This window comes from Podarcis bocagei, assembly GCF_964188305.1.
Source record: "Podarcis bocagei genome assembly, chromosome: 3".
NCBI lineage: Eukaryota > Metazoa > Chordata > Lepidosauria > Squamata > Lacertidae > Podarcis > Podarcis bocagei.
The window spans coordinates 82,127,817-82,155,290 of NC_138127.1; the positions used below are offsets into that span (position 1 = coordinate 82,127,817).

At 39.1% G+C, this 27,474-nt stretch overlaps 1 protein-coding gene across 19 annotated transcripts in view; it reads left to right on the plus strand.

Annotated features, from left to right (window-relative positions):
- ESRRG (estrogen related receptor gamma) overlaps positions 1 to 27,474 on the plus strand; it is a 485,944-nt gene that overhangs the window by 307,764 nt on the left and 150,706 nt on the right. For 16 of the 19 annotated variants that reach the window (XM_081186033.1, XM_081186039.1, XM_081186034.1 and 13 more), the window contains one exon: positions 24,021 to 24,436. In XM_081186033.1, coding sequence (XP_081042159.1) covers positions 24,021 to 24,436 — 416 coding nt within the window. Of the gene's footprint in view, positions 1 to 860; positions 956 to 4,407; positions 4,427 to 18,891; positions 18,987 to 24,020; positions 24,437 to 27,474 lie in introns of those variants that run through there. The other 3 variants (XM_081186037.1, XM_081186038.1, XM_081186031.1) reach the window with 3 other exon arrangements.

Here is a 27,474-nt window from a genome sequence, read left to right on the forward strand (position 1 = left end):
GACTATTTGATACTGTTTCCATATGATAGCAGTTCAGCTCAGGGAGGTGTTTTCTATGAGCTAGCTCAGTCACCATTCATGTTTGTCCCCACTGTATAGTTTGCTTTCATGTGACTGCCAGGCATTTCTGGAAGCCGCTTTAGGTGGCATGGAGACAAACCGTGTGGCGGGGCCAATCTTCATGCTGTGCCAGTGCGCACACAAAGGCTTGCTGTGTAGAGGAGCAGTCATGTACAGGCAGTTTCAAGTACCTTCCATGTGTATGCCAAAATTATCCCTTATTCCCAGCTTGCATGATTTGTCCAGCACCATTAGTGTACCAGGTGCTTTATAGCACAAGAATTTTAAGAAAGGTCCCTGCCCCAATGAACTTACAAACCCAAGCTTCTCCGTGTCCTGATGCCAGAGATATGGATGGAAGAAACAAGTGGGATGAAATCAAGCCAAATTCACTCAAGCATACTTATTGTTAAAAAGTTGTGAACTAAGCAGGAATTATAGGGCCTTCTGAAACAGGATTGTAATTTTTCCCTCAGAAATTAATCACTATTCATTCTACGCATTCTAACCAATAAGATTATTACCAGCTGCGTGTATGCTAGAACTGTGAATGACGTTTTTACTCAGGCTTCCATCTAGAAACAATTTATAAGCTAATGCAACCAGTTGGACTTGTATTAAAAGCTAGCTTTTAATTTTGATGTCTGATCACATTAATGTGGCTATTTATGGCATTATTTATTAATTATATGGGTAAATAGCATCCATGTCACTACTTAATAACATTATGCCGAGTGCTCCATTATCTCCATTCCACAGCAGGTTACAAATGGCAAGCATTTTCCCCACCCACCCCAATTTGTTAGTATTTGGAGAGAGAAAGGAGGATAAGTAAAGAAAGCTGTCCAGATGTCTGGTCTGGATTTCAATTTGGCAGATGCCTCAACATATTTTGGTAAGAAGATTGTTACGGTTGACTTTCTATAGAGTAGTATGTCCTAAGATGTGTGAGTTGTATCTATTGTTGTCAAATACTCCTTTTGGAAAGAAAGCTTTCTGCAATAGAGTTTCTTTAAAGCGCGTTACTCTAGCTCAGATTTCAGTTAATTCAAGAATATGGCAATTTCACCAAGAAACTAATTTATATGTGTGTCTACAAACAGAGACAAGGAGCCTGAAGTCCTACAGTTGTTGAACTACAGCTTCCCATCCTCTCTGACCATTAGTCATGTTGGCTGCCTGATGGGAATTCAGCAACATATTGTGTTGCATATTATGGCCGCCCCCCCGTCCCCCGGTACCACAATATGCAAATAACTAAAACTGGGAAAGGAAGGACAGGTTGGTTTAATAAAGATACCACTTGGCTTTCTGTTCTTGCCTTTGCTGCTTAGTGTTAGCTGTCTTTGAATGAAAATTCATGTGGAGAGAGTGGGATATGGGGGAAGTTAATTTTTAAGGGAGACCCAATGATTGTATTACCTCAAATGACACACTTGTTCCTGAGCTTCAGCAGGACAAATGAGTCATATTAAAAATTGGTTTGGGAAGCCTTGCATAGGACCTGCATTTTCCTTTTACATATTGCATCTCTATTGCTGCCAGTCTCTTACTTTTTGTAATTGCCTAATTCCCTTTTCAAAAATTAGTGAGCTGTATGAGGGAAATGTACTTTGTCCATATTTGAGTCCAGTTAAAATGTGCTATTACAAGGTGAATCCTGGGAACTTGAGAAAATACAGATATCCATAAGCAATGACAATTTTATTTCTGATTAGTCTCTTTATTTGGATTATGAAAACTACAAAGTTCAGGTTGAGAAATTGAAACTTAAAGTTCCTACTAGCATGTAGAGATGTTAGGGTCTCCGTGAGGCATGATCCTCCAGTAGACTTTTCCAAACACACATGCAGCCAGTGCAGTAACTAAAGTATTCCACATGCTTTCAGAATGCTTGAAAAATGGCATCTTCAGAAGAGTAGTGAAGAATGCAACGGTGACTCTTCAGAAAAATATCACTTTATCTGTTTCAAGCAAGTTTCCTGAAAAAAGGGTAGATCAACTGATTTTTCCACATGAGCTGATATTTTATTTATATGATCCGACATATTGGAAATGATTAATTCATCAGGGTTGCTACTGTAAATTTGCTGAACATATAATGAAATTGCAATAATACAAATTGGAGAATGGAATGTTTTGTTTCTTAAAGAGTCTGCCCACAATTCTTGCCAAGTTAATCTGAATTTTAGAGAGAAAATCATTTAAATGATAAGCCCATTACAGATGATCATATATTTGCTAAACTGGGGAAACATCAAACCATGATTTTGTATCCTAACCTATTCCAAAGCTGCTAACCATAGTTTCCTGGTTCAGGTGACATTGGAAACTGGTTAATTTGAGGTTTCTTGGTTTAACTGCAGCTCATGCAAAGGAAGGAGTGAAAGAACTGCAGGTGCAGGCAAATGAGCCATAGGTATCTCAACTTATTAAGCCTTTATCACCCCAAAGCAGCCAGGAAACTGTGGCATGAACTTTAGCTTCAGTGGAGGGAAAGCAGATGAAAGAGCCTGTTTGAAATTACTCCTACCCTCCCCCCCCCATTGGATTTGAATGATACATTTATTTTATTTTTAGTGCAGACTGATTGAGTGAATTTGTTTAAATTAACTACGTAACTACAGGCCATTCTGGTAACATAGAAGTTAGAAATGGGAGCCTCAAAGGAGACCATCAAAGGCAAGCATTCCTAGTAATACCTGAAGTAGTTCCCCGCTTATATCTGTAGACTGATTTTCACTTCAGTATTCAGATACTTTAAATGCATTTTGTTTAATAGTGTCTATTTGGGGATTTTGTTTTAACAAAACAGGGATGCTCATTGCAAGGGATGCTATTCCTGTCATAGGGTTTGAGAGTGTAACGAGGGAAAAGAGCATTAGCAGTGGCCCTGTGGTGCTCATTTTATAGTATTGCCTGTCCATCTGTCCACTGGAATGAGCCACTTATCATGCTTCTAGGTTTTTCTCTTTCAACTTTAAGAATTATGAAAGGAAAATTCCAATTTTTCCTGTCCCTTTGTGACAGGTAGACTGAAGATTGTGGCCATTTGGATTAAAAACATATCCATCACCACCAGGCGACAGGTTATTATTATGTCTCCTTTGAATATATGAATTTCATCCGCTATGTATTGGAAGTCTAAGAATGCCAACTTTTTATATAAATAATTATCTTGCCAGTGATGTACTGCATACTGTTGCCATATTTTTTTCACTTTTACAGCATTCTTGGCCTTATCACCTATAACATAAATCTTAAGCTTTCATATTTAATAAAAACCTTTAGACTAGCAGTCCCTCTGTAATGCAGAGTCAACCAATCACACATCATCATCTGACTATCATTTATTTGTTTTCCTGTGACAGATGTTTTAGAAGATATCTCATTTTAGGTTTGACGGCATGTTTGATACAGCCAGGCAGTGGAATAAGAGGGAAACCGTATTTATGGCCCATTTTTGACCTTGATGGTATAGCCCTCAGTTAGGAAGTCTCCAAACTGGGGGGAGGGATGTTAGAAGAGTTACCTTCTATTATATGAATTTTTTTGGTATATGTGGGAAATAAAATATAAACTGTTCATCTTCCATATGGAAACTAGGAAGTTCTCCTGAACAGGCAGTGTTGAAGTGCACTTGAACTCTCTAGAACACTACCAATTTATTTCAGTTGTTTTTTGTGGATAATTGTGTCCTCTTTTTTTAACAGAGTAGTCTGGAATGGTGGAAGATTGAGCTGCTTAATCACCTGAGCTGCTTAACCCCTCTGAAAAAAATGAATGGTATTCAGAGTAGACCCACTAAAATTCATAAACATGGCTAAGTTAGCTCTATTAATTGCAAAAAGGTCAATTCTGAGTAACACTTAGTTCCCTGTGGTTTCCCCCCTACTTCCCAAATATACTATAAAACTTTACTCTGGTCTCAATTTCTGACAATTTAGGGACATTCTTTTTGTTTCCTCTTAAAAGTTCTAGAAACATTCAGCTAGAGTATTTGATTCTTAAACTGAAATCAATGAGATTTACAGGCAATTTACTGGATTTGGCAACTGTATGCCAACCTAGTTAATGTCTCAGATGCACTATCTAATCCTGATTTTGTTTTCTCTACACAAAAAAAACTCCTGATAGAATCCAGTTGGCTGGAGAGAATCTTTTGGATATGCCAAGAAATAATGTAGTACAATCCCTCTAGCATTAAAATAGCCACATTAGATGTCAGCTGATTTTTGTGTACACATAGAATATAAATACATTTGCTGGCCTAACCTTGTACCCTTTTTGAAGCAAATACTCAGTGAACATAATGAAACACTGTGCCTGAGTGATGACTACTGCATATATTAAACATTTCATTGAGGTGGGTATGTTCGAAATAGTAAGCATTTAGCTGTAGTAACTATCATAGGTGGTAAAGAATCAGAGAAAATATAAACCATGTTATTCTATTTATTTTTTATTTTTTTAAAAAAGAAAAATATATTTATTGGCTTGTTCATTTAGAAATAAACAGACATCTTGAGATTCTATGAAGATGCTTATCATGTGAATTCACTTGCTTTATTCATACAGACACAGAAGTGAAATCCATTTATGCCAATTCCTTCCTGACCTTTGCTCTGTGAATCCAAAGGCAAAGCTCTAGCACACAGGCCAATAGCATAAATAACTTTGAATTACACATAGTAATATGTAACTGTGAAAAGCCAAAGGTTTTATGTTTTTCTTAGACTTTGTCAGCATGCTTGCTAAAATCCCAAAAGATGAAAAGGTTGTGTGTGTGTGTGTGATTCTTATGATAAAACATTAGTCTACACATAGAATAGTCTTAAGAATAAATATATCTATTTATTTAACTATCTAGGAATTTAAATAGTGAATTTGTAGAAGGCAAGACAAATGGGAATCCTTTATATTTATTTTATATGGGTTTTTTATTGACACTAGGAAGCAAGTATTGTTGACATATATTTGTGAATGCAAAGTTATAGTACACAAATTGTTTTGCTAAAACTGTACAGTAACAGCATATGGATATAATGGAATTTATTTCTTTATCGGTGAATTTATTTACTAGTATAGTCATTGGTCCTCTGTCCTGAATTTACCACTATATATTTGTATGCAATCATTCCTGTTTTCCTGTACTACTGTTGCAGTATACGTTGTGGTATAGTGTTAGCAGGCAATGTAAGAATATAAGGATTCTAGAGCAGATCAAGACCCATACATAAAACTATAGATGAAAAACAAACTATGGTTTAACATGAACGAGCTGTGTGCAAGTTCTTGCTCTCTTCCTGTCTTGCTCTTCCCACAGTTGCGCTCCCAGGAAACCATCCTGAGTCTGGCTTGTTGTGACATGGAAACCCAGGCTCCTGGTTTGCTTCTCTCTGAACAAGTCACAAGTGATAACCAGTGTTTTCTCTGAATGCTACACAGTCACATTAAACGTGTGTTTTTAACTATGGCTTAATGTGATGTGTGGACTGGGCCAATATAAGGCAGCCTCATATGGTTGACAAATTTCCCTGTCCACAGCATCTGGTTCTGAGAAGGTTACTGGATGTTCCTCAGAGTTTTCTATTCCTTGAAAAAAGTTTTTTTTCTTTCTTCAAACTTGGTTGTCCTAATTCTGTAAGGAAATTTTCCCCGTTGTTTAAAGAAGTAGTTTGTCATCCGGAGATTAGTGCTGCCACTCCAAACAGCTATTTGCTTGTCCCTTTAGTTGTAAGCTCTTATATTCAGGGTCTTGTGGTACCAAAATGCATTGAGATCTTGGGCTATCTTATGGCTCGTGCAGATCCCTGGCAGATGGTATGAATGGTTTTCTATTTACTCTTAGGCCAGGGGTAGCCAACATTTGTTTATTTAAAATTATTTAATTAATTAAATTTGTACACCACCCTTCATCTGAAGATCACAGAATGAGTGATTCACAACATAAAAATACAAAATGAAAACACAAAAGACAATAAATGAAGAGCAGAAGCAAAACAAACCAGTAATCCCCTCCCACATACATATTTAAAAGGCCATATAATGTTAATCAGCCAAATGCTTGGTTTTAAAAAAACATTTTTGCCTGGCACCTAAGGATAGGTAATGATTGCAGCAGGCGAGCCGCTTCAGGGACAGCATTCCGCAAATGGGGAGCCACTGCAGAAAAGGCCTGTTCACTTGTTGCTGCACCTCAAACCTCTCACGGGTGAGGCACGTGAAGAACGGGCTCAGATTATGATTGCAGGGTCTGAGTAGATTCATATGGAGAGATGCGGCCCTTTAGGTATTGCAGTCCTGAGCCGTTTAAGGCTTTTTAGGTCAGGATCTGTGTAATATGCTCACACTGTCTTGTCCCGGTGAGCAACCAGGCTTCCAAATTCTGCACCAGCTGGATTTTCTGAACTGTCTTCAGAGGCAGCCCTACTTATAACGTATAATGTGGTCCCTTCAGATGTTATTGAACTACAACTTCCACAATCCTTGACTATTGGCCAGGTCATTGGGAGCAATAACTGGTGGGCTACCCCTTCTCTATCTTTGCATTTCAGTAGGCCTTCAAAATAACACTAGAAGTTAGTATAATGAATCTCTTTTCTCTGCTTCTCCTGTTCTGGCACCAATTCAGAACAAATAGTGATGCCACTATGTACTGATGTATTTCTTGATAAAACAGAAAAGTTTTAGCTTGGTTCCAAAAGTAACTGCCGGGCCAGGTTCCCTAGGATACCAGGGAACAAGTCTTGGTGTTCCATGGTCAAAAGATGGCATCTTCCCATTTGTCCTTTTGCACAGGCATTGGGTCTCTGGGAACTAAAGCAAAACTGAACTAGAATAGCTGTCTTGAAATAGGTTATTGGATAAGTGGCTATTGGTTTATTTAAATTTATTGTGCTTTAAATAGGTGTTTTATGTGATGATTTACATTGCCTGTGAATGTATCCTAATTTGACTGAAAGATGAAGGACGTGTTAGAAATGCGTATAATACACAAAATCTGCTCGTGGAAGCAAGCTCTTTTTTTCATTCTTCGCACTGAGCACTTTCAGTGAAAACCAGTTTAGAAATTTTGAAGTCGGGCAATGAAAGGAACATCCTTAAATGATGCTTAGTTGAGTTTTAATTGTTCATGTCCCTGAAACTTTTTGTGTCAGGTTTAATATAGCTCCTTTTAGGCATTCGAATGTCATCCATCTCAATTTACAGTGTACATGTTGCTGATTGTTTTCCAAACTGCATTTTTCCTCCCTTGGTGTTTTATCTCACCCATATCTTGGTTGAAGATTTTTTAAAAATACATGAACCTTTGGGCAATTCACAGCTATACATTGTTCACACATTACTCTCTGTGTTGGCTAAATCTGTTTGTGCCACTGGCTGTTTTTGTTTTGTTTTCTCGTTTTAAGTTTTTGGGGGGACAAGAGGCAGACAAAGAAGACACATTACATTTATCAGCTTTGGAAGAAAATATAGAATAATCTTCAAGTTAAAACTAAAGCTGCCTTTAGATCCTTAGTAGAAAGTCCTTGAACATAAAATTCTCTAGTTGGAAAAACAGTACTGAGATAATAAAAAAGTCTATTCCCAAGGGTCTAAAGTATATGATTTGGATCCTGCTGCAGTCAATCAGGAAATTCCTATCAAAGTGATGCGTGGTCAGACACCTTTAAGCATTTTAATTAATTGCCAATAGCTCATATATTGAAGCTAAATAGCTGCAGAATAAAACAAGGGAGTACTTTGTATTATCTACTTCACCTACCCTTTTATAAACTGGTCCACCAATGTGTTCATAGTTAGGATCCCTTAAGAGTAAAGATGGATTCTTTCTTAGAAGCATACAAGTGCCTTCCTGGTCAAGCCATTCCAGTATTCTTTGCAATACACTCAGCAACTGTTTGGGACATGTGCAATGGAAAGTTGAACTGGAGATCTGGGAGATCTCCTGGGAGTTGAAACATGTTTCTTCATAGCAATTGCATCTCTATGAAAAAGCCCTTCTGTGACTGTCCCGTCTCTTTCTCTGGATGTAGGAGCATGGAGAACTACTTTACACTGAGTAAGCCTATTTGTCCATCTAGCCTCATATTCGCTTACTCTGACAGGGAAGCAGTTCTCCAGAGTTTCATTCAGAGATCTTTCCCATCAACCACTCCCTGATCCCTTTCACCAGAAATTTCAGGATTAAACCAGGGATCTTCTACACACACACACACACACACACACACACACACACACACACACGTCTCTCTGCTATACATCTCCTTGATGTGATTTATCACTGTCCCCACCCCAGCTCAGATTCTATAACTTGACAGAACCTTGCCTGATCTTGCTTTGTTCTTTATCATTGCAAGACTCCCCCTGGTCCCTCATACCTAACAATCCTGCTATTTGCTTGTCTTTTGGAAGATACTTTGTTTACCTTTCTTGAATTTGCCTCAGCTTGCCTTCCCAATCTACGCTTTCACCAAATAACCCCTAATGAAAGGGCTGGCTCTCTTCTATCTACAGTGGTACCTCAGGTTAAGTACTTAATTCGTTCTGGAGGTCCGTTCTTAACCTGAAACTGTTCTTAACCTGAGGTACCACTTTAGCTAATGGGGCCTCCTGCTGCCGCCATGCCGCAAGAGCACAATTTCTGTTCTCATCCTGAAGCAAAGTTCTTAACCCGAGGTACTATTTCTGGGTTAGCGGAGTCTGTAACCTGAAGCGTATGTAACCTGAAGCGTATGTAACCAGAGGTACCACTGTAGTTCCATTTGCTTCACCTCTCCCTCTAAAAAGCTCTGGTCAGTAGCTAAACATCTTATCCTCCCTGAGATTGAATTATTATCCCCTAGACCAGTGAAAGAAAAGCAGATAACAGGAAGAGTCCTCAAATAATTCCCACATGGTCAGCTTGTTATAGAAGGTTGGGGAGCTATTTCTATGGGGTTGGCTATGGCTGTAGAGGTGATAAGGAAAACATCATGGATTCTAACTTGCTTCCTTGGCTTCTGAGCTAGCTCTTAATACATACCACTACTTCCACATACATGGGTAGGAAATTGGATGCAATGTGCATTTTGTCTTGCTCTAGCAGCAGTTTTAACAAAAAACAACCCCAAAACAAACCATTTTCTCTCTCATTACACTACCTTGGGTGAATTTGCACTTTACACTTTTTGAAGGAAATATTTCCCCCCCCCCCACACACACCCTCATGTCAAATTATTATACCCTCAGCTCATTTTGGTTCCCGTAACAAAAATACAATTTCAAGCTTTCTGTATGAGACCATGACAAAGTGATTTTATAGCTAGTACTGAAAGTGACTAAACTTGACAACAATTGTATTTTATGACAACCTCTGCTTTCATGTCCCCAGCCTACTTTCCTATCATCATTTTTATTCCCTTTTGGTTTTCTCTTCTCTCTCTCCTCCTTCCTCCCCTTTCCAAATGCGAGAAATTCCATATCTCTGCATTGGGTGGAAACAAATCCCTTTACCAGGAGTGCATTTTAATGGAGAGCATGCTTCACTTAAGTCACCAGAACCTTAACTGTATAATATTCAATTTCTTACCAACCCAGAAGCAAAGCTTTTCCTTGAGAGCCATGTTCATAAGGGTAGTGGAAGAATTAGTATTACAGAACTAAATCAGATTAAAGTGGGGGGAGAGAATATGAATTAGATTTGTTAACAGATGGTGTGCATTGGAAATTAAAGGTGCTTTGCAAATGGAAGCGACAGCAGCTTGCCTCTTTTTCTCTTGGTCTTTCTCTTTCATGCACTTGATAGACGGGTATAAATCACAACAATCCCGTCTTGACAGCCAATTTTGAGAATTTGATCTGGTTAAAGACATGGCTTTCCCGCTCCACTCACTGAAACCGACTTCTATTTTATTTTTATACAGCACCTTGTCATATTTAGGAAAGCAGGATCACCTGTCTCCCTTTAATGAAATTTTCTTTAATTACAGTTATAGCTCTTTAGTGTTAATTACTTTTCCATTCAGGCTGAATTCTTAGCCAGTCTCATAGGAGTTTGTTTTCCCCCCACACTGACGCATATGCTACCATTTTCCTAAAGATGCTTTTCATTGTTAGAAGTTGTTGTCAGATCCATTCTAATTAGTTCTTAATTATCTGAATCATTATTGTGTAAGGAGAAAGAATTGCAAATGACTGCTAAAGTTAGTGTCGTTTTTTTTTGTTTTAGTTTTACAAAGAAGCCTTTAAAAGTAGCACTCAGTGCTCTTGCCAGATCTGCGAAGAGCTTAATAAATTGCCAAAATTATTGCAGAGCTATTTGTAATGTCTTTGATCCCAGATCTTTTTTTCTTCAGAGATCAGAATGTAATTCCAGACAATCTATTTGTTTATGTAAATGGATCTCTCCCATCACTCCCCTGGAAAGTAGATTTCAAATTCAGCCCTCTGGTGTGCTTAATAATATAATTCACTTATTGCATTTAATATGGCAAGTTTGCATTTGGCTGGAGTGGGCTGCATAATCTTGGTGAATGGCAGACTTCTCCGAAGCTAGGGGAACAAACATGAAACAGAGTATTTGGGGAGGGGGGAGACAGAGAGAGAAATCCTCTTTCAAGAAGTGAAGACAAGATCCTTAGAGCTGGCAACTAACAGTTGGTGGAAATAAAGCTTCCTACTGGCAGTCAAATCAAATGTAGTAACAACTCACCGACTCCCTGCTGCTAGCTGACAGCATGGTGTAACACACTGGGACAAACATTCACTTAAACGTTGATTGCAGGAAAACTGTCATTTCACAACTTGCCAAGTGCTATTCTTCCTCCTTTTTCTCTTTTGAGAATGAGGACATGGGGCAAAGGGATTGGGGGAAGAAATTGGGATCAGCTGGAGGGAGACACATATTTTTTTCCTGCCTAAACTTTTTCTTCAATAGATAGCACAGTTATTTGTTGTTGGTTTAAACTGCTTTTTATATTGAGATTAAAAAGTTAGTTTTCTGTGTCGTCTGCAAAAAGGCTTTGTGAGATAAACACACCTGTTTGTGTGAAGACATTTATTCACACCCAGCTTATAGTTCTAAGAGACACAGCAGAAATCATTAAGTCAGATCACTGATAAAATCAACTTGAGTAGAATAATTTCAATGAATATATTGTAGCAATCATTTTTAAAAAGATGGACTCTTGAGTCTGTTTAGAGATTCTTGGCTATATTTTCTCCTTTCTTTTATTGCTTCTTTCTTATTCCTTTTGAAAATGACAGACAAACAGTAGGCACTTATGATCCATAGCACCAGATTTGTGACTGGCACAAGTAACTGCTTTTGATGTTGTAATCACTTCAATATAATCCTTATTTGAAAAGCCTGTTACGTCCTGGAACAAATCTTCCGTTATTTTTGTAGTATCTTTATTTTGTTTTCTGGACTGAATGCAGTGCCGACTTTCTTTCTACTATTTCAGTCAGCTTTAAGAATACCTCAGAATATAGTTTTTGATTATAATATTCCTTAAAAATTGTGCTTTCTCCAGGTGTGTGGGAGAGAGGGGCGGGATGGGGAGTTGCTAAGTGAAACAGTGTGCCTGGGGAGAGATGGGAGACAGACCAAGGTTGGTTGAAAACGGGCCAAAGCTTTCTTGCTTACAGCTTCCATGAATTTGCTGTGAAGCCATTTGGCCCTGCAATGCTGCTGACAGCTGAGTGGCCCCAGGAAGAGACTAACCCTGCTGGACAAACAAGGGAGGAAAAGAGGCATAAGGCATTATATGCCATAGCCTGCTCATGCTTCCTATAGGCACCGATGTTGGGCTGTGTCTGGCATCCATTATAGACTGGCCGATGTGTCCAAATCTCAATATCCTTTAAGTGGTGATTTCTTTTGTTCCCCACTCGCCTCCAGCAAAACTCTATGGTCCCTGGCTAATGCACAGGTTGTGATGCCATGAACATTACATAACAGCCGGACCAGATATTGGAAGTAAAGATCAGGTGGCAAAACGATCTGCTGAACCTCTGCCAAGACCAGACCCCCTTTTTTAATGAAGCAGAATAGTACCCATTTCAGTCTGCCCTGATAGTCCCACCCCACAGCCAAGCAACATGAAGCTTGTGGAGGGGAAGGTGTCCTAAGGTGATATAGCCACCTGTCAAGTTCCATGGGAACTTGAGGCTTGCAGGGAAAGCTAACAGTGCCTGGTCAAGTGGAGAGTAGCTAGAAAAGGACCTTGGACAGCTCCAGTGATCCGTGCTGAAGCCACTCCAAGAAGTGTTGTCTCTCTAGGAAGCTAGAGCTGACTGAGGATTTGTGTATGTGGGCCAGACCTAAAGTGTGTTAGGATCCACCTCTTTGGATGGTTGACTCGCTAAAGAACCCTTCCCTTATCTGTAACCTTTTGACTGGCAATGCAGGGGGCTCCTATGAATCAAAGGAAGGTGGCAGGACTGTGTTCTGCTGCTGGGATGGATCTGAATAAAGTACTGTTGGTTTTCTCCCCTCCCCCCCCCAAATATCTTGTCCTTATCCAGGGTTTGTCGTTATCCAAGAGACTAGGAATGAGTCTCTTGCTGAGCATTGTGGACCACCATTTTCTCCCCAACACTTTATCCAGAGGGCTATTTTTATAATGCCGTACACAATCGAAATGTTATGGAAGGATTGGAACACTCTTTGGTACCTGAATGCCTTGGAAAGTTGAACTGCTTTATTCAAAAAGGTGCAGGATTGACTCTTACAAATATGAAATCTTTTTCCTAGCTGCGAACTGGGCTCTGTTTACCTGTCATATTTTAGCATGTAATCGGATGTGAGTGACTCATGCCTTGAGTAAAAAATTCAATGTGAAATATTGAAATGGAAATAGGAAAAATAGAATTTCACAGCTATTATATTTCTAAGCTACGGTTTAACTATAATTTTAGGAACTATGATTCTACATGTCCACTATTTTTACTTTAGTTTCGCTTTATGGCATATTGTAATTGAGGCACGAATCTTAAACAGATTCAGGAGTGACTAGGTTTGCACCTCCCACCAATAACTCTTAATATGTTGTGTTCTTTTGAGCATGGGCTAGTTTTATACTCATTTTTATGTCTCATTTTTATATAGATCCCCAGTCTGCTTCCTATGTATAAGCTGTATTGCAGGGGTAAGCAGAGTGTTTTTTTTTATTCAGAGCTGCTGTGGAAATATTTAGCCTCCAATTTTTAAAAATGTAACTCCTTGTTTGGTGAAGCTGCAATTTTGCTTGATATTAAAAGCTTCTGTCCTGAATATGACAGGGTTTCTCAAAATCTAAAAGACCAAGAATAATGACTGAAAAGTAGAAGTCATGAAACCTACAAAAAATATTATGGTTTTTTTTTAAAAAAATGAGTGACATTGTTGGTGTCACAGCACTGGGTTGGTTTTTTTTAAAGAGGACTTTAAAAACAAGAACATGGGGAAAATTAAATTCCTTTCATGGCAAGGGATGTGCGTATGTTTTCATATATGTATGTGTATGCGTGCAAAAATGCAAATACACTTACAAGTTATCACTCCTTAAAACAAAAAATCATTTTGGACACTGGCAGGTTTTAAAGTTAACTGTCATCCACTTCTGGTCATCAATTGTCAACATTCATTTTGAGAGCCTGAACACCAAATTGTCTGAATACAAATGTACATCCCTGTGTTGAGCCATACTTCTTTTTGAAAGACTTGATACTTGTAGAAATTAGTTATTTGGGTTTTTTCTCAAAAAGCTTAAGAGAATGTTTCTTAGTAGTTCATGAAATTGTTACAACTGAATTCTCTCTGTGTGTATGTATTCAAATAAAAAAAAACACACACATACACACACACATGTGAAAATTGATACTACTAATTTAGTTTTTTCAAATACTGTATATTTTCCTTACCTTTGAATTTTTTTAAAAAAACAATAACACGTGTCATATCTACATGTGTAGGACATACTGAAAAGTGACTTAATTTTAATGTCTCTCACTCACATACCTGTCAAGGGTATAAGGCCATGTAATCTTGTTTTGTTTCGTTTTGGGTGGTAGAAGAACATTTACCTTCCACTGCCTGCCAGTGCTGCTAATGTTGACCCCACAAGCAAAAATCTAGCAGCATGTCATGGCCTTTAAAGATCCATCAGCTTTGTCTACTGCAGAAACAGTGCATGTCTAAAGACACATTTAATTAAAGCTGCATTAGTGCATATATACAGACTTGTTAAAACACTTAGTTTGTCTCAATAATATTGATTAAATAGCAGTAGTTTGTTTAATCCAAGTGTATTTTTTCAATTATTACATTACTTAAAAGTCATCAGGGTAATGGTGATTACTAGTGAAATATCATGTTAGTTATAGAGTAATGCCATAAGAATTGATTTGGACTTGGCAGGAAAGAAAGGCACATACATTCTCTCTGTCATATAATGCCAGAGCCCGATTTAGATGATTAGGACAAGAGGTTTCTGTGTAGCCTTAATTCATATAAAATGTGTGTGTTTTATAGACTTACAGGTTGCTCTCTACTACCTAAATAGCCATTATATCAATGAACACCTCAGCCAGTTAATTATGCAAAACATCCTGTATATAATTACATGGTATTATTATGCATTTAATCGTTTTATTGATTTGCCACTTGCCTACATATAGTATTTAGAACTATAAACAAGGGGTGCTTACTTTGAATTGGAATAGACCCAAGGAAATTAACGCAAGGTAAATTATGCTGGTTTGCATTTACTGCTTCTGATTTAATCCTTGTGTGTTGTAATATAGTCCTCGTTTGCAGAATCATGTGATGTCACCAGGACCATTTCATTTCTTTTCCCATTTTTGAGAGATTGATTCGTCAATGCTTTTTTAAGATGGTCCTTGTGTGCACACTATTACCTTGGGTTTTTTATTTATTTGGGGAGCAATTTGCTTGGAAGTGCTCCCACATTAAGTTAGTGCACTATATTTAATAGAAGAAGAGGAAGGAGAGAACAGGGTCAAGAGGATAGGTTTTCAAACATTTTCTTCACTGTGTGTCCTTTTTCTGTGACACATTCCCCCCCCCCCTTGCCAGTTATCTGCAGCATGGCTATTACCGTGAAGGGATATCTCTTTCTTTACCACTTCTTCCTTCACCGCAGTTGGTGCCAAGGGATGTTGTAGGCTCTCCCCCCAAGAACAAAAGCAACATAAATTTTCAAGACGATGGAAGTAAATTTTACAGACAAAATAAGAAAAAAAGCCTATTTTTAGTTGCAAATTGCTTCTTATTAATCTCTGTGCAGATGTTATTTAAAGTAATGAAATACGCTTTTGACTGTCATTTATATAGGCCAGAATTACTTCTGATTATTTTACTATTAATGGCCTCTTCCATTAGGTTAACCAGGCACACCTCAAGATATTTCTTATTAAAAGGGAAAAATATCCTTTTCTATTCCTTTTCCAACTAAGCCAGTGCACCTTAATGCAATGATGATATGTTAGACGCAGCAGTTGTCAAAGCATCGTATTACAGTGATGCCATAATGACACCCTGTCTCTGTAAAGTAGTCATGTTTTCTCAAATCACACGTTGCACCGTTGATTTCTGACATGACACTTCATTCAGTCGCTTTCCTTTTCTTCGGCGTTGCCATTCTCTGACAATAGCAGCTGGTGCCCATTTTCCTGCTAAGTGATTCACATTTTGCCACTTTGCTAGAGTGCAATTAGCTGAGGCAGAAAAAAGTGCTCATTGTAAAATAGCTCAGCTGAGATTGTAACTCAACTCAGTAACGAGAGCTTGTGCGAGAGAGTCTTGAGGTGACTTGGGTGTCGGAGAAGGGGGAGCAATGTGTTTGGGTTTCCTTCCACACAAATATTTATTCTCATTTATAGTCAGAAAAAGAATATACAAATAATTTCTGGGTTTTGCTGGCTTTGCTAAAGCACTGATTGTACTTTTAGGGTCGTAAAATCTTTTGAAATGGAGGCAACAGGTATATGTGAGGAAACTAATGGTTTTGTTATTAAAGACCAGATTTCAAAAGAAAAGGAACCGGATTCGAGTTCTGCCTTCCTTGTCAAAGTTTAAATTGGAAGCTCACTAGAAACAGATACCTTGTTTGAGAGGAAGAGGTTTCTTTGATTATGAAACACTATAAAACGCTGATATCCACATGCACACCATTCCAAGCCTGCTTAGCTGATTTGTTGCTGCTTTGGGGCTGCAGGGGGTCGGGAGGAGAGGAAGGGGAAGTCCTGTTGCATGAGTGGAAGTATGTTCTGCTCCTGAAAACACACAACTGAGTATCACCCACTATGTATATCAGGAGGGGAAAACCTATGGGCCTCCAGATGTTGTTGGACTACAACTCCATAATTCTTGACGCTGGCAGTGCTGGCAGTGCTGACTGTGGCTGATGGGAGATCATAGAATCATAGAATCATAGAGTTGGAAGAGACCACAAGGGCCATCGAGTCCAACCCCCTGCCAAGCAGGAATTCAATATAGGGACGGCCACATCCCTAATACGTATATATTGATCATGCTATAGAAATAAAAATAATGGTATTGTTTTGTAATTTACGCCCAATCCTAAAAACACCATCCTAGAAGTTGGATTCATTTTAATTGAATATCATTTCCATGTAAGATTCTAGAGAGAGTAGTCCTTTGAAAATGGAAACATTTTGTCCAGGATTATTGCAAAACTTTGACCCAAATAGCTATAGCACTACAGCTAAAACTCTGGTCCATTTTCATTGTACTTTCCTGGAAATAGGGTTGTGTTGTTTTTTTTACTAGCCAAATCCTAAATATGGAACTTACTGCCACATAATGAGGTCAGAATAAAGCTGTGAGCCAGGATGCTTAATATTCCTAGTATTCCATAAGAACCTGGCTGAAAAAAGGGATTATGCATCTGCTGAGCTCTGTGCTCTTGCATGTGTGTTTAATTAATTTCAAAATTGACTTGCTCAATGGGTTTCTTGGCCCTAGCCTTATAGTGACCAGTGGCCATTCATCATAGCTATCAAAGTGAAAAACTAAAATCTTTAGCAGCTTTTATTAAGAAAATTTAGAAATGTGCTGTGGCATGCAATATTAGTATTTTGTTTGTTGTAGGGATTTAAGTAGGGGAGGTTGCTAACTGTCTTGGTATGCAGTTGGAGGCTATGAACTCCCATTACACAGATAAAAGATCTACTTTACTTCAAATTAACCCTACCCCACATCCCAGTCTATGGGGCTGTGACCAGACACTTTTCTGTAATAAAAAGGGATAGGCATTTTTTTAAAAAAAAGAATCTCAAGTATAGAAAGGCATCCCTATAAATTTAGGTATATATGAAAATTACTTACCTGTATTTCTTGACAGAGAAAAGAGATGTATTCTCCAGGTTGTTTGCTTAACGTACCTTCTCTCAGAAAAAAACAAACAAACATGCATATATGTGACACTTCACAAGCTGCTTTTTCATGCATTTGCCCTACAAATGTCCACCATCCTTTCTGCAAGATGGGCTCAGCCCTTAGGTACACCTGAAGAACAATTGGAGTTACCAGCCAATTGAATAAAAACAATAATAAAGAGGAAAATAATCCTACCATGGCTTTAAAATAAATATTGTACACTTAAATATGACACATGTAATTTCTCATTGTAAACGTTAACTACATTTAGATTTTTATTAATCTGCTGTGACCTAAAAAAAAAAAAAATCTGTATTAACAGCACAATGTGGAATTGGACTTTGAATGCAGATAAAGCCATCATCTTGAGAATAGCTCTTTCTGACAAAAAGGTGTTCTTTTGAAATAAAGTCCTATTCACTACATTCCTCTTAGAGTTAATGTGAATTTTAGTGCCTCTAATTTAAGATTGAAGTGAGGTCTAGAATAAAAATCACCGGCTGACAATTGAATTATAGACAGTTGTGAATATTTCAGGCTTGCATAAAAGAGCTTCAGAAAATCATGCACACAGAGAAAGAGGGAATTAAGGTTGAACTAGTTTTTTGGAATATGGTAATTGTGGCACCAGTACGTCTTCAGTGTAATGAGCTAAGTAGTAATTAGGAAGCAACTGTTTTCCTTTAGAGGTCTTTTAAAAAAATTAAAATCTGCCCAGCAATAGTGGACTCAAGTGATGAGTGCTAACTCTATTGTAGCAAAGTTGAAACCTAATTGGGCAACCCTTCCCAATATATGGCAAACGAGGACTGAGCTCACTCAGTGACCATAGCAGGTAGAAAGGAAAAATGGAAAACATCGGGGTGGGAGTGGATTGCCCTACATGGAAGTAGTATGTGCCAAAATTTTCTCTTTAAAAATTAAAAAACTCCACCAATTGATAAAAATAAATTACATTAAATTATCAAAAGGTAAAGAAAATTTGAGTGAAATTGTCACAGCTGAACTGCATTGATTTGTTGCTGTGCTTAATTTGTTTTTAAGATGGTCAAGGGATATTTGTGACCGAGTGCCTCATTACATTCACAAATAATCTTTGGCACTCTCTGCCATGCAGCCTTCCCAGGTGCCCAATCTTCCTGAAAACTTCATCATCTTCTTGACTTCCCTTTCCAGCAAGCATGGGAAGGTAGGGAGACTGCTTGCTATGTCTCTGAGAAGTGTTGCTCTCTGTTTTTAAAGAGTGAAGACCTTTAGGTTTTTAAAGAAATCAGTGTGGAAATATTTTTTAAAAGGTGAAAGAAAGGAGTTCTCTTCAAAAAACAAAGTCAGCAAATGTATTCCTCTGAGGTGCTGGGTAGCCAGCCTCCCTGGCTTCCTATGAGTCATTTGATGCCCGGCGGAAGACATCATGAGGTAAATCCTTCCATGGGCTTTTTCAGATCAGAAAGTGCAGACAGCTGGGGAAGCTGCATGGAGAAATGTTTAATGGAAAGAAAAATACATACACCACAATTGGCCACCTCACAACAATAAGGTAAGCTCAACACTGCACTCACTGAAATATGTGTGTGTACGCATGTGTGCACGCCCTGAAAAGAGGCAGAAAAATGGAAGCTTTATCTGCAGGGAAAGACAGCTTTCAGGAAATTGGAAGACAAGCTTTGGCACAGTGGTAGCTGGAACCTTGAACAGAAGCACCCATGTTCAACATTGCAACATTTTGTTCCACTTAGTTATTCCAGACATAGATTCTCCTTCCTCTCTGTGTTCTTCCTTATAATAATTAACAATGACAACAAAAAATATCCTTAGTTGCACCATCTACCTTGTTTTGAGTCATGTTTGGTCCTATTCTCCCGGGAACTAAGCCAAGTTTTCATTCATTGACATAATTTGTGTTCCTTTTTCCTTTCTGTGCAGTGGTGGTTGTTGATTTTGAACCTGCCTGCACCTGCAGCCATAGACATGGTCAGATAAAACTTAAGTTAGTACAGTGGTACCTCAGGTTACAAATGCTCCAGCTTACAAACACTTTGGGTTACAAACTCCGCTAACCCGGAAATAGTACCTCAGGTCGAGAACTTTGCCCGAGGATGAGAACGGAAATAATGGGGGGTGGGGGGAGGCCCCGTTAGCAAAAGCGCACCTCAGGTTAAGAATGGTTTCGGGTTAAGAACAGACCTCCGGAACAAATTAAGTTTGTAACCCGAGGTACCACTGTACTAAGAAATCACAACTTCAAAGATACTGGGAGTTTGTAGTCTTAATAATTACCAGGTCCCATGTTGATGACATCTTGCTCTTTCTAAGATGATGGCTAATATTTTGGTTCTTACATCATGGGCATGGGAAAAGAGAACAGGTACCAGTATGTATTTGGGAAGTTAATCAGTGTGCAATTTACTGGAGTTGCAAAACCACACTTGTAAATTAAAGGTAATTCTGCAAGCTATACTTCAATAACTTTTTGTGAAATCACAACAGAGAGGAGTTATAGTAAGAAGGGGGAAGCACCATCTGTGACATTGTATGGGTGGTGCCAGAATGAGCTGCAACTTGATCAAATACTTCATTGAAACGATAGTTAAAGAGAACAGCAACTTTCTGGCAAACTCTCACTGTGGACTAATCACCAAGTACTGCATGGCTAAGAAATAACTACAGTCTGCAGCAGTTATAACCCTGATATCTTATTTCATTGGATCATCATCATATTGATATGCCACCCATCTGAGTGGGTTGCCCCAGCCTCTCTGTGCATGTCCCAACAAAATATTAAAAACATAATAAAACATCAGCCATTAAAAACTTCCCTGTACAGGACTGCCTTCAGGTGTCTTCTAAAAGTCATATAGTTTTTTATCTGTTTGTTATTGGTAGATTATGATTAAATTTTCAAACAATTCTCTCACAGTTAAATAAAATATATGTTGGGATATGGGGCTGGTGCCGTGGGGGGAAAGGCCGTGTACTACCTGTATAACTTCTCATTTCAGTCACAGATCATAATGTATGTGAGAGCTATCCAGTAATTATAAGGTAAAAAGTTGAGCAGTGGTATAAGTACTCTAAATTAAAAGGAATTCATAGAGTTGCCGTAAGTCAGCACTGATCCACTTTTTTCAAATGTGGACTTGAGAAAAGTGCTTAGCCAGGAGTGGAAGGTGAGAGTCAAGAGAGCTATTTATTAATTATGACAATACAAGGCAGCAGATGCAGAAGAAAAGACAGGGTCCCCTCCTGGTTGTTGTTGTTGTTTTAAAAAAAGCTTTCTGTCTTATAGGGTACTATAATTATTTTACTTATCTTTATCATTGTAATAGTCACTCAGATATTTGTCTAATGGCTTTTAGATCTTCAAGGCAAACTTTTCTTTTGACTAGTAACATAATTCTCAATATTTACATTGTCAGCTGTGATTTATTTTGCCCAAGTTCTTTTAGTTGTCAATCCACTTGGGGGCAGAGGGTGGGAAGTCTGTCTACTATAAGTGCTCCAGTTTCAAACTACAAGGGCATGTAAAGAAATATTGTCTGTGGCTGCCACTCACCTCTGGAACTACCTTCTCCCAGAGAATCTCCATCAAAGTTTAAGCCTTTATGTGTTCTAGAGTTCTTGCTTCTGGTGGCAAAGGGTCAAACTGATGCTAAACTTGTAGTTCCATGAACCTTTTTTTAAAAATGCAAATAGCAGCTGCAGGTTTCTTTGGGCAAGAGTGGCACCACAACATATGGGTATTGGAAATTTGCCTCTTCACCCTTGCTATGGTTCCAGCAAGAATTACTCTACTCCCAAAAGCTTCTATTGGCAATGAGAGGAAAGCTCCCATTGGCACCAATGGATGCTTTTCAGTGCCAGTAGTAGCTTGGAGGGACAACTGTCAAAGCTGCTGCAGCAGGGCCTCCAGCTGTTTTGGGACTACAACTCCCATCATCCCTAGCCAACAGGACCAGTGGTCAGGGATGATGGGAATTGTAGTCCCAAAACAGCCGGAGGGCCAAGTTTGGCCATCACTGACATATGTAGTTTGACTCTAAGAGTTACATAGATAGAGATTACGGAATTTTTAAAAATGCATATATTTGTATTATGCTTATATTTTCTTAAAATAGCTAACTGTTCTAAGCATCAGAAAGAGTGAGACAGATATTACGATAAACTTACTCCAAATCTCAGTGGGCTTATGTTGAATAAAGTCCTTTTGAGAATTGTGACTTCCTTCCCTTGCAAAGAGTAATTAGAGTTTTGATACTAACAGAAGTTATTTGCCCCCCCAAATTCCAGCTTTGGTCGCTGCCTACTCCAACCATCTATTTTGGTTGCATTGATCTCAGTTGTCCTGCTTGTTAAAAAATCAAATAGATAGACTCTAAGTTTACCCATGCTTGTGTTTTATAAACAGGTTAAAAGTACATGTGCATCCAAAACTTATTCCTGTTTGGGGATCAAATGCAGTATATATGTAATTTTAATATGATGATCTAACTATGTAACATTTTGCATTTTCTGTGGATTTAAGCTGCATTCTTATTTTATTTAAGCTGCATTTTCAAATTGATCTGTGTGGATGTTCAGTTTCTAAATGTGGGTTTGTCTTACTAGTCAGTCTCTGTTTATGCTTGCCCTGTCCGCACCCTGAGTCCTCTGGCAGGTGGCATCTCTTTTCATTGAGTTTTAGTCTGAAGACATTAATAATCAGAATGGGACATTGCTGCTGTTTCTTACCTTCTCTAAACCACAAGAACAAGGGAGAACTGCTCAAGTGTGAGAGGGGATGTGAGCTTCTAATCCAACAACATGGATGAGCAAACTTGGTGCCTATGAGTAACCAATTGGAACTTTTTAAAAAATAGAAATAAAATGCCAGTTTATTAGGAAAAATCACAAGCAATATTTAACTTCTTACTTGTGTTTTGAAATGTTTGAGCAAAGCAACATGAGACTTGGGACGGAGCATACTCGTCCCAGCCTCAGCTGTGCCTTGGGAAAAGATTTCAGGGCTGCTTCCATGGAGGACAAATTAAGCATAACCCTTGACTCTATTGAAACTAGCAAAGGTTTGTGATGAAAATAACAGTGGAAGACTGTTGGCTAAATGAGAGGACAGAACCAAAGCACTGCCAGCTAAAAACAGTCACAGTTCTGTTCCCTTCCCAAATTCAACTGAATACTCTTAAGTAGAAGAAAACTCTTCTGACCAAATCTCAGTATCTTCATTCATGATCATAAAAAGGCCTCGCTGTGAATATGTAAATGTGCATGAGTTAATTGATTAGCATTTAACATATTGAAATCAAAAAGTTAATCAGATAAAACCTTTTTAAGTTTGGTAACTACTCAGGAAATATTATGAAGTCTGTTGTCCCTTGTTTCTAGGGACTCTTTCATACTTAATAGCTCTTAGATTTAGGCATCAAATTGGTACACTAGTAAGGGAGTGATGGCTACACTCAAGCTTCTTCTTAATGGGTGAAATGGCATTTAGTGAATTCCTGGAAGAATTTCAAAGAGTCTACTTAACATGCTAATTGTCATCGCATCTTTGTCTCTTCAGTTGCAGACCACATGGTATTACATTGTAATTTTGCTGCATACCATACTTGCAAAAAGTGAGCGATTTTTACTCCTTTGACAGGGAGACAATCCACAAGTTCAAATGTCTGTTCACTTTTAGGTACAGTATCAAATATTTTAGCAAGTACAACTTCTCTCTATTTCCTCCATTAAAAACAAACATACGATAATGAAAATTTATTATTTATTCCCCACCCATCTGGCTGGGTTTCCCCAGCCACTCTAGGCGACTTCCAACAAAAGATTAAAAATACAAACAAACCCCACAACCTACTTACCTCATATGAACTTGCAGGTGTATGGGGTGCTTACACAGTTATTATTGGCTAGTCTTAAGATAATAGGTAAAATGTAATTGCAGCTATAGCTGATGAATCATCCCCCTTAGATTTTGTGAAACAGGAGTCAAACCTTAATTATTTGTCGGAAAACTGAGATGACCCATTACTAAATAGCTGTATGTATAAAATCTTCCTAAAAATGATTTACTCTCTGATTCTTAAGGTTCAATCAATAACGGATGCAGTTATGGTTTAATAAAACATGCTGACGAATAGTAATTACTGAGGAAAATATTTGGCTCATCAAATATATATATAAAGTTTTAGCTCCCTTTGTTAGTATGTTACTGCAAGTGATGTGAGTGAGTGGGTGGATGGATGGGGAGGTAAGCTCTAGGAAAAGCCTGGTGCTGAATTCATTGTCACCTTTGATGACAGTTTAGAATTTAGAGAGTTGATTTAAGGAAAATTGGCAAGGGGGAAGTAGAGAGCAAAGAATAAACTGGATCCAGTCTCTTTAAAGTTTTTGTTTACTGCCTGTCTAAGGCTTTGATAAAGCTCTGTCATGCCCTTATGCTGATTACCTTCATGTAGAACAAGAGGTATTGACTAATGAATGAATGATGTGCGGTCCTTAGCCCTTGCAGTGCTGCCTTTAAAGAGCATTGTCTTTAATGCACAGAAACTTCTCTCTCTCTCTCTTTACAATTCAGGCTTCTCTGCAGAATGTCAAGCAAGGATCGACACATTGATTCTAGCTGTTCGTCATATATCAAGACGGAACCATCGAGCCCCGCCTCCTTGACGGACAGCATCAATCACCACAGCCCTGGTGGCTCCTCTGACGCCAGTGGGAGCTACAGTTCAACCATGAATGGACATCAGAATGGGCTAGATTCGCCACCGCTCTATCCTTCTGCCCCAGGTCTTGGGGGTAATGGTCCTGTCAGGAAACGATATGATGACTGCTCCAGTACCATTGCTGAAGATTCACAAACCAAGTGTGAATACATGCTGAACTCAATGCCCAAAAGACTGTGTTTGGTGTGTGGTGATATTGCATCAGGGTACCACTATGGGGTGGCTTCGTGTGAGGCCTGCAAGGCTTTCTTCAAGAGGACAATTCAAGGTCAGTGCTTGACTACATTTCTCTGGTCCAAAGAAGCAGAACTCCGCCTTCCTGCTCTTTTTTATTCCTGAAGTTGTTTTGTTACATTTTATTGTGTCCACTCATCCTAATACCATGTTCCGGTGGAACCTGGAGGCAACTTTATAGGAGTGAGGACTCCCTGATTTAATTCTCTCTACTTTTCTTTATTTTGACAGTGAAAGGGTAGGCAAAGATATATTGCAATTGCTTCTCCCACCCTCCTGTCTTACCCACCTCCGAAAGTCAAGAAACTTTTCAGAGCAGCATTCCATGCATTATCTCAGCGATGGGGAGCCTGTGGCCCTCGAGATGTTGGTGAAATACAATTCCCATCACCCCCAATCCTTGGCCATGTTGACTGGGATGGAAAGTGGGAGTCCAATAGTATCTGGAAGGTCACACTCAGATTCCAAATCACTACCTTGTCTTTTGCATTAGAAGCATGCCACACATTTTGAAGCACAAAGTGGTAAAGTTGGAGCTGATTTAAGGCACATTCACCTTTATTGGCTTTGTTTCTATTTGTATTACAAACTAAACCTAAAGCAGTATAGTGCTCCTTATCCCCAAAATGGGAGGTGTTGGTTTCCAGAGTTAGAAGCCTTAATAGCCTGAGTTTGGTCTGTCTGCGTCAGTTTTCACCTGTAACAACACCCCTCCCAACACTAATATTTATAGTAGCTACAAGGAAAGATCCCACAGCAGGACTACCTGCAAATGCAGGCTTCTGTCCAGCTGCACTATTGGCAACAATTAAACCAGTCTCCTCCTCCTGACAACTATTTGCATGGTTATAATTGAAGTGCTTTCCATGTTGCTAGATCAAAAGTTGCCTAGCAACTGGCCAGCCCTCAGCTTAGACAAAACTACTCAGCTGTGTTGGGGCATCTGGCCCAGCTGTCAGGAAACCACTATTCCCGTGCCATTGACATTTGGAAGGGGATAGAAAAAACAGCATCACAATGAATTGTAATAGTAACAAAACATGTTTAATCAATTTGCTGAATGGCATGGGTGAAGGAAACGGGGAGCCAGGCATCTGTGTTTGGAGAGGCTGCAGACAAGGTATGAATATTACCTTGAATACCAGGCATGGAAAAGAATGTGGTCATGTGTAGCTGCAGGTTTTGTTTAGAGAAACAACTGAGTGAATAAGGGAAGCAGGAACACTTTCTGCATAAGTTTGACTTTCTCCACAAGTAAACTTAAACCCATTCCCAACTCTCATGAGAATGCAGGGACTTGTAATTCCCTAGGCCACACTTCCACATATATCCCCACCCTTTGATGTGCATCTTACTAATATTTGGGTAGGCAACCTTTTTGGCTTTGCAGGCCAGATCCCTATTGGATCCTAGCTTTGCCATCTAAATTTGACAGGTGGGTCAGGCTGCCCACCTATCATTCAGCTGACATCACAGTGACATCAAATGACTGGGCACTTTGAAGTCTTGACATTGGGATTTCAAAGCACCATTCGGGTGCTTTGTGCCCTGTGCAATACTTTAAAGCCTGAGGCTTTGCTGCTTATCAGCTGGTGGGTAGTAAAGCTGAAAGCTGCTTTTGTAAATATCAGTTGCATGAATGAGTTCCCTGTGGGGCCAGAGGTCTCCAAGCCCTTCTCTAAAGTGCCACAGTAGGGGTTTTGTTGTCTTTCCCCTCATTCTGTGAATTATAGTAACAGTTGACTGGACTGGCAAATTTGTGTGTATGTGATAGAGGGTGAGGATGGGTGGAAGAGATATTATATAGGAAATGACAATATGAGCCTATGACCAATATCATAGATGCAGCCAGGGGAGGTGGAGTTTATTTACCTCTGTTGTCTCAACCAGTGAAGGCATCTTTCAAACTGAAGACAGTACAATGGCAGTGTTGTACCTAGAGACTGTATAGGTGCTAGATCTGTCACTGCTGTTCTCATGCAAGGAAGGATTAAGCAGGGGTTATTGGTTGTCCAGGGCTGACAATAGGCGGAACTTAAGAAGATGCCTTATAAGTCGCATCAGTAGTCTATCAGCTCTGTGTTTTCTGCACTCTAGTTTCAAATAGAAGTTTTTCATAGCTCTATCTGGCAATATCAGGAGCTGTATTGAACCTGGTACCTTTTTGCATTCAAAGCAAAAGCTCTGCGGGAGCCCCTATTGTTATGATGTTTACATCCCATAGGTATAAGTGATTTAGCTCCTTGCTGCATTCCTAAGTTTGTAAAAGGTTTCCTTAGCTGCTATAAAATTCTGTGGCATTACCTGGTATGCTCCTGCACAAAGAACATAGCAAAACTCCATACAGTCAATTCCCCATCTGCTCTGGTAACTATACCATACAGTGACTTTCACCCTCAAAACCTTAATCACAGTTCCTATCTTCTCTGAGTAAACCATCCAGTCAATTTCCTCACCCATAACTCAGTGCCTGCTTAGGGCAAAGCTCAGTTTGCCTTATATGCCCTCTGGGCTCCTCTGCCAGGTGGGATCTCAGCATAAGGGTGAGTAGCTGATCCATAAGCCAGTGGAATCCTGCTTCTGGGCTAGGAGGGAGGGAGAGGTGGGCAGCAGTTTACCTGCCCAGCCAAAACCTTTGCCATTCACTTCTGTTTGCATGCTGTTAACTCACATTTTCTCTTTTGCCTTAAAAACTGTACCACACATACATACTTACTCCTTGAAGAAGAAGAATCATTGCTGGTGGTTGGGAAAACTTCACCTATCAACTCTTTTAATCTATTACCACTATTGCTGCTGTTCCTCCAAGAAGGGAGATTTTTTTCCCTTGAAAAACCCCCAACATGCAGTAGCATTAGACCAGGCATCCCCAGACTTGGCCCTCCAGCTGTTTTGGGACTACAACTCCCATCATCCCTAGCTAACAGGACCAGTGGTCAAGGAATCTGGAAAAACACATTTTGTGAAATTGGCAAGAATTTTATTCTAGGTCTCACAATATTAACTAGTGTGGGAAGTATCCCTAGAGAGTTTGACCCCCGTCAATCAAATGTTAAAGATGATAAGCCAGTG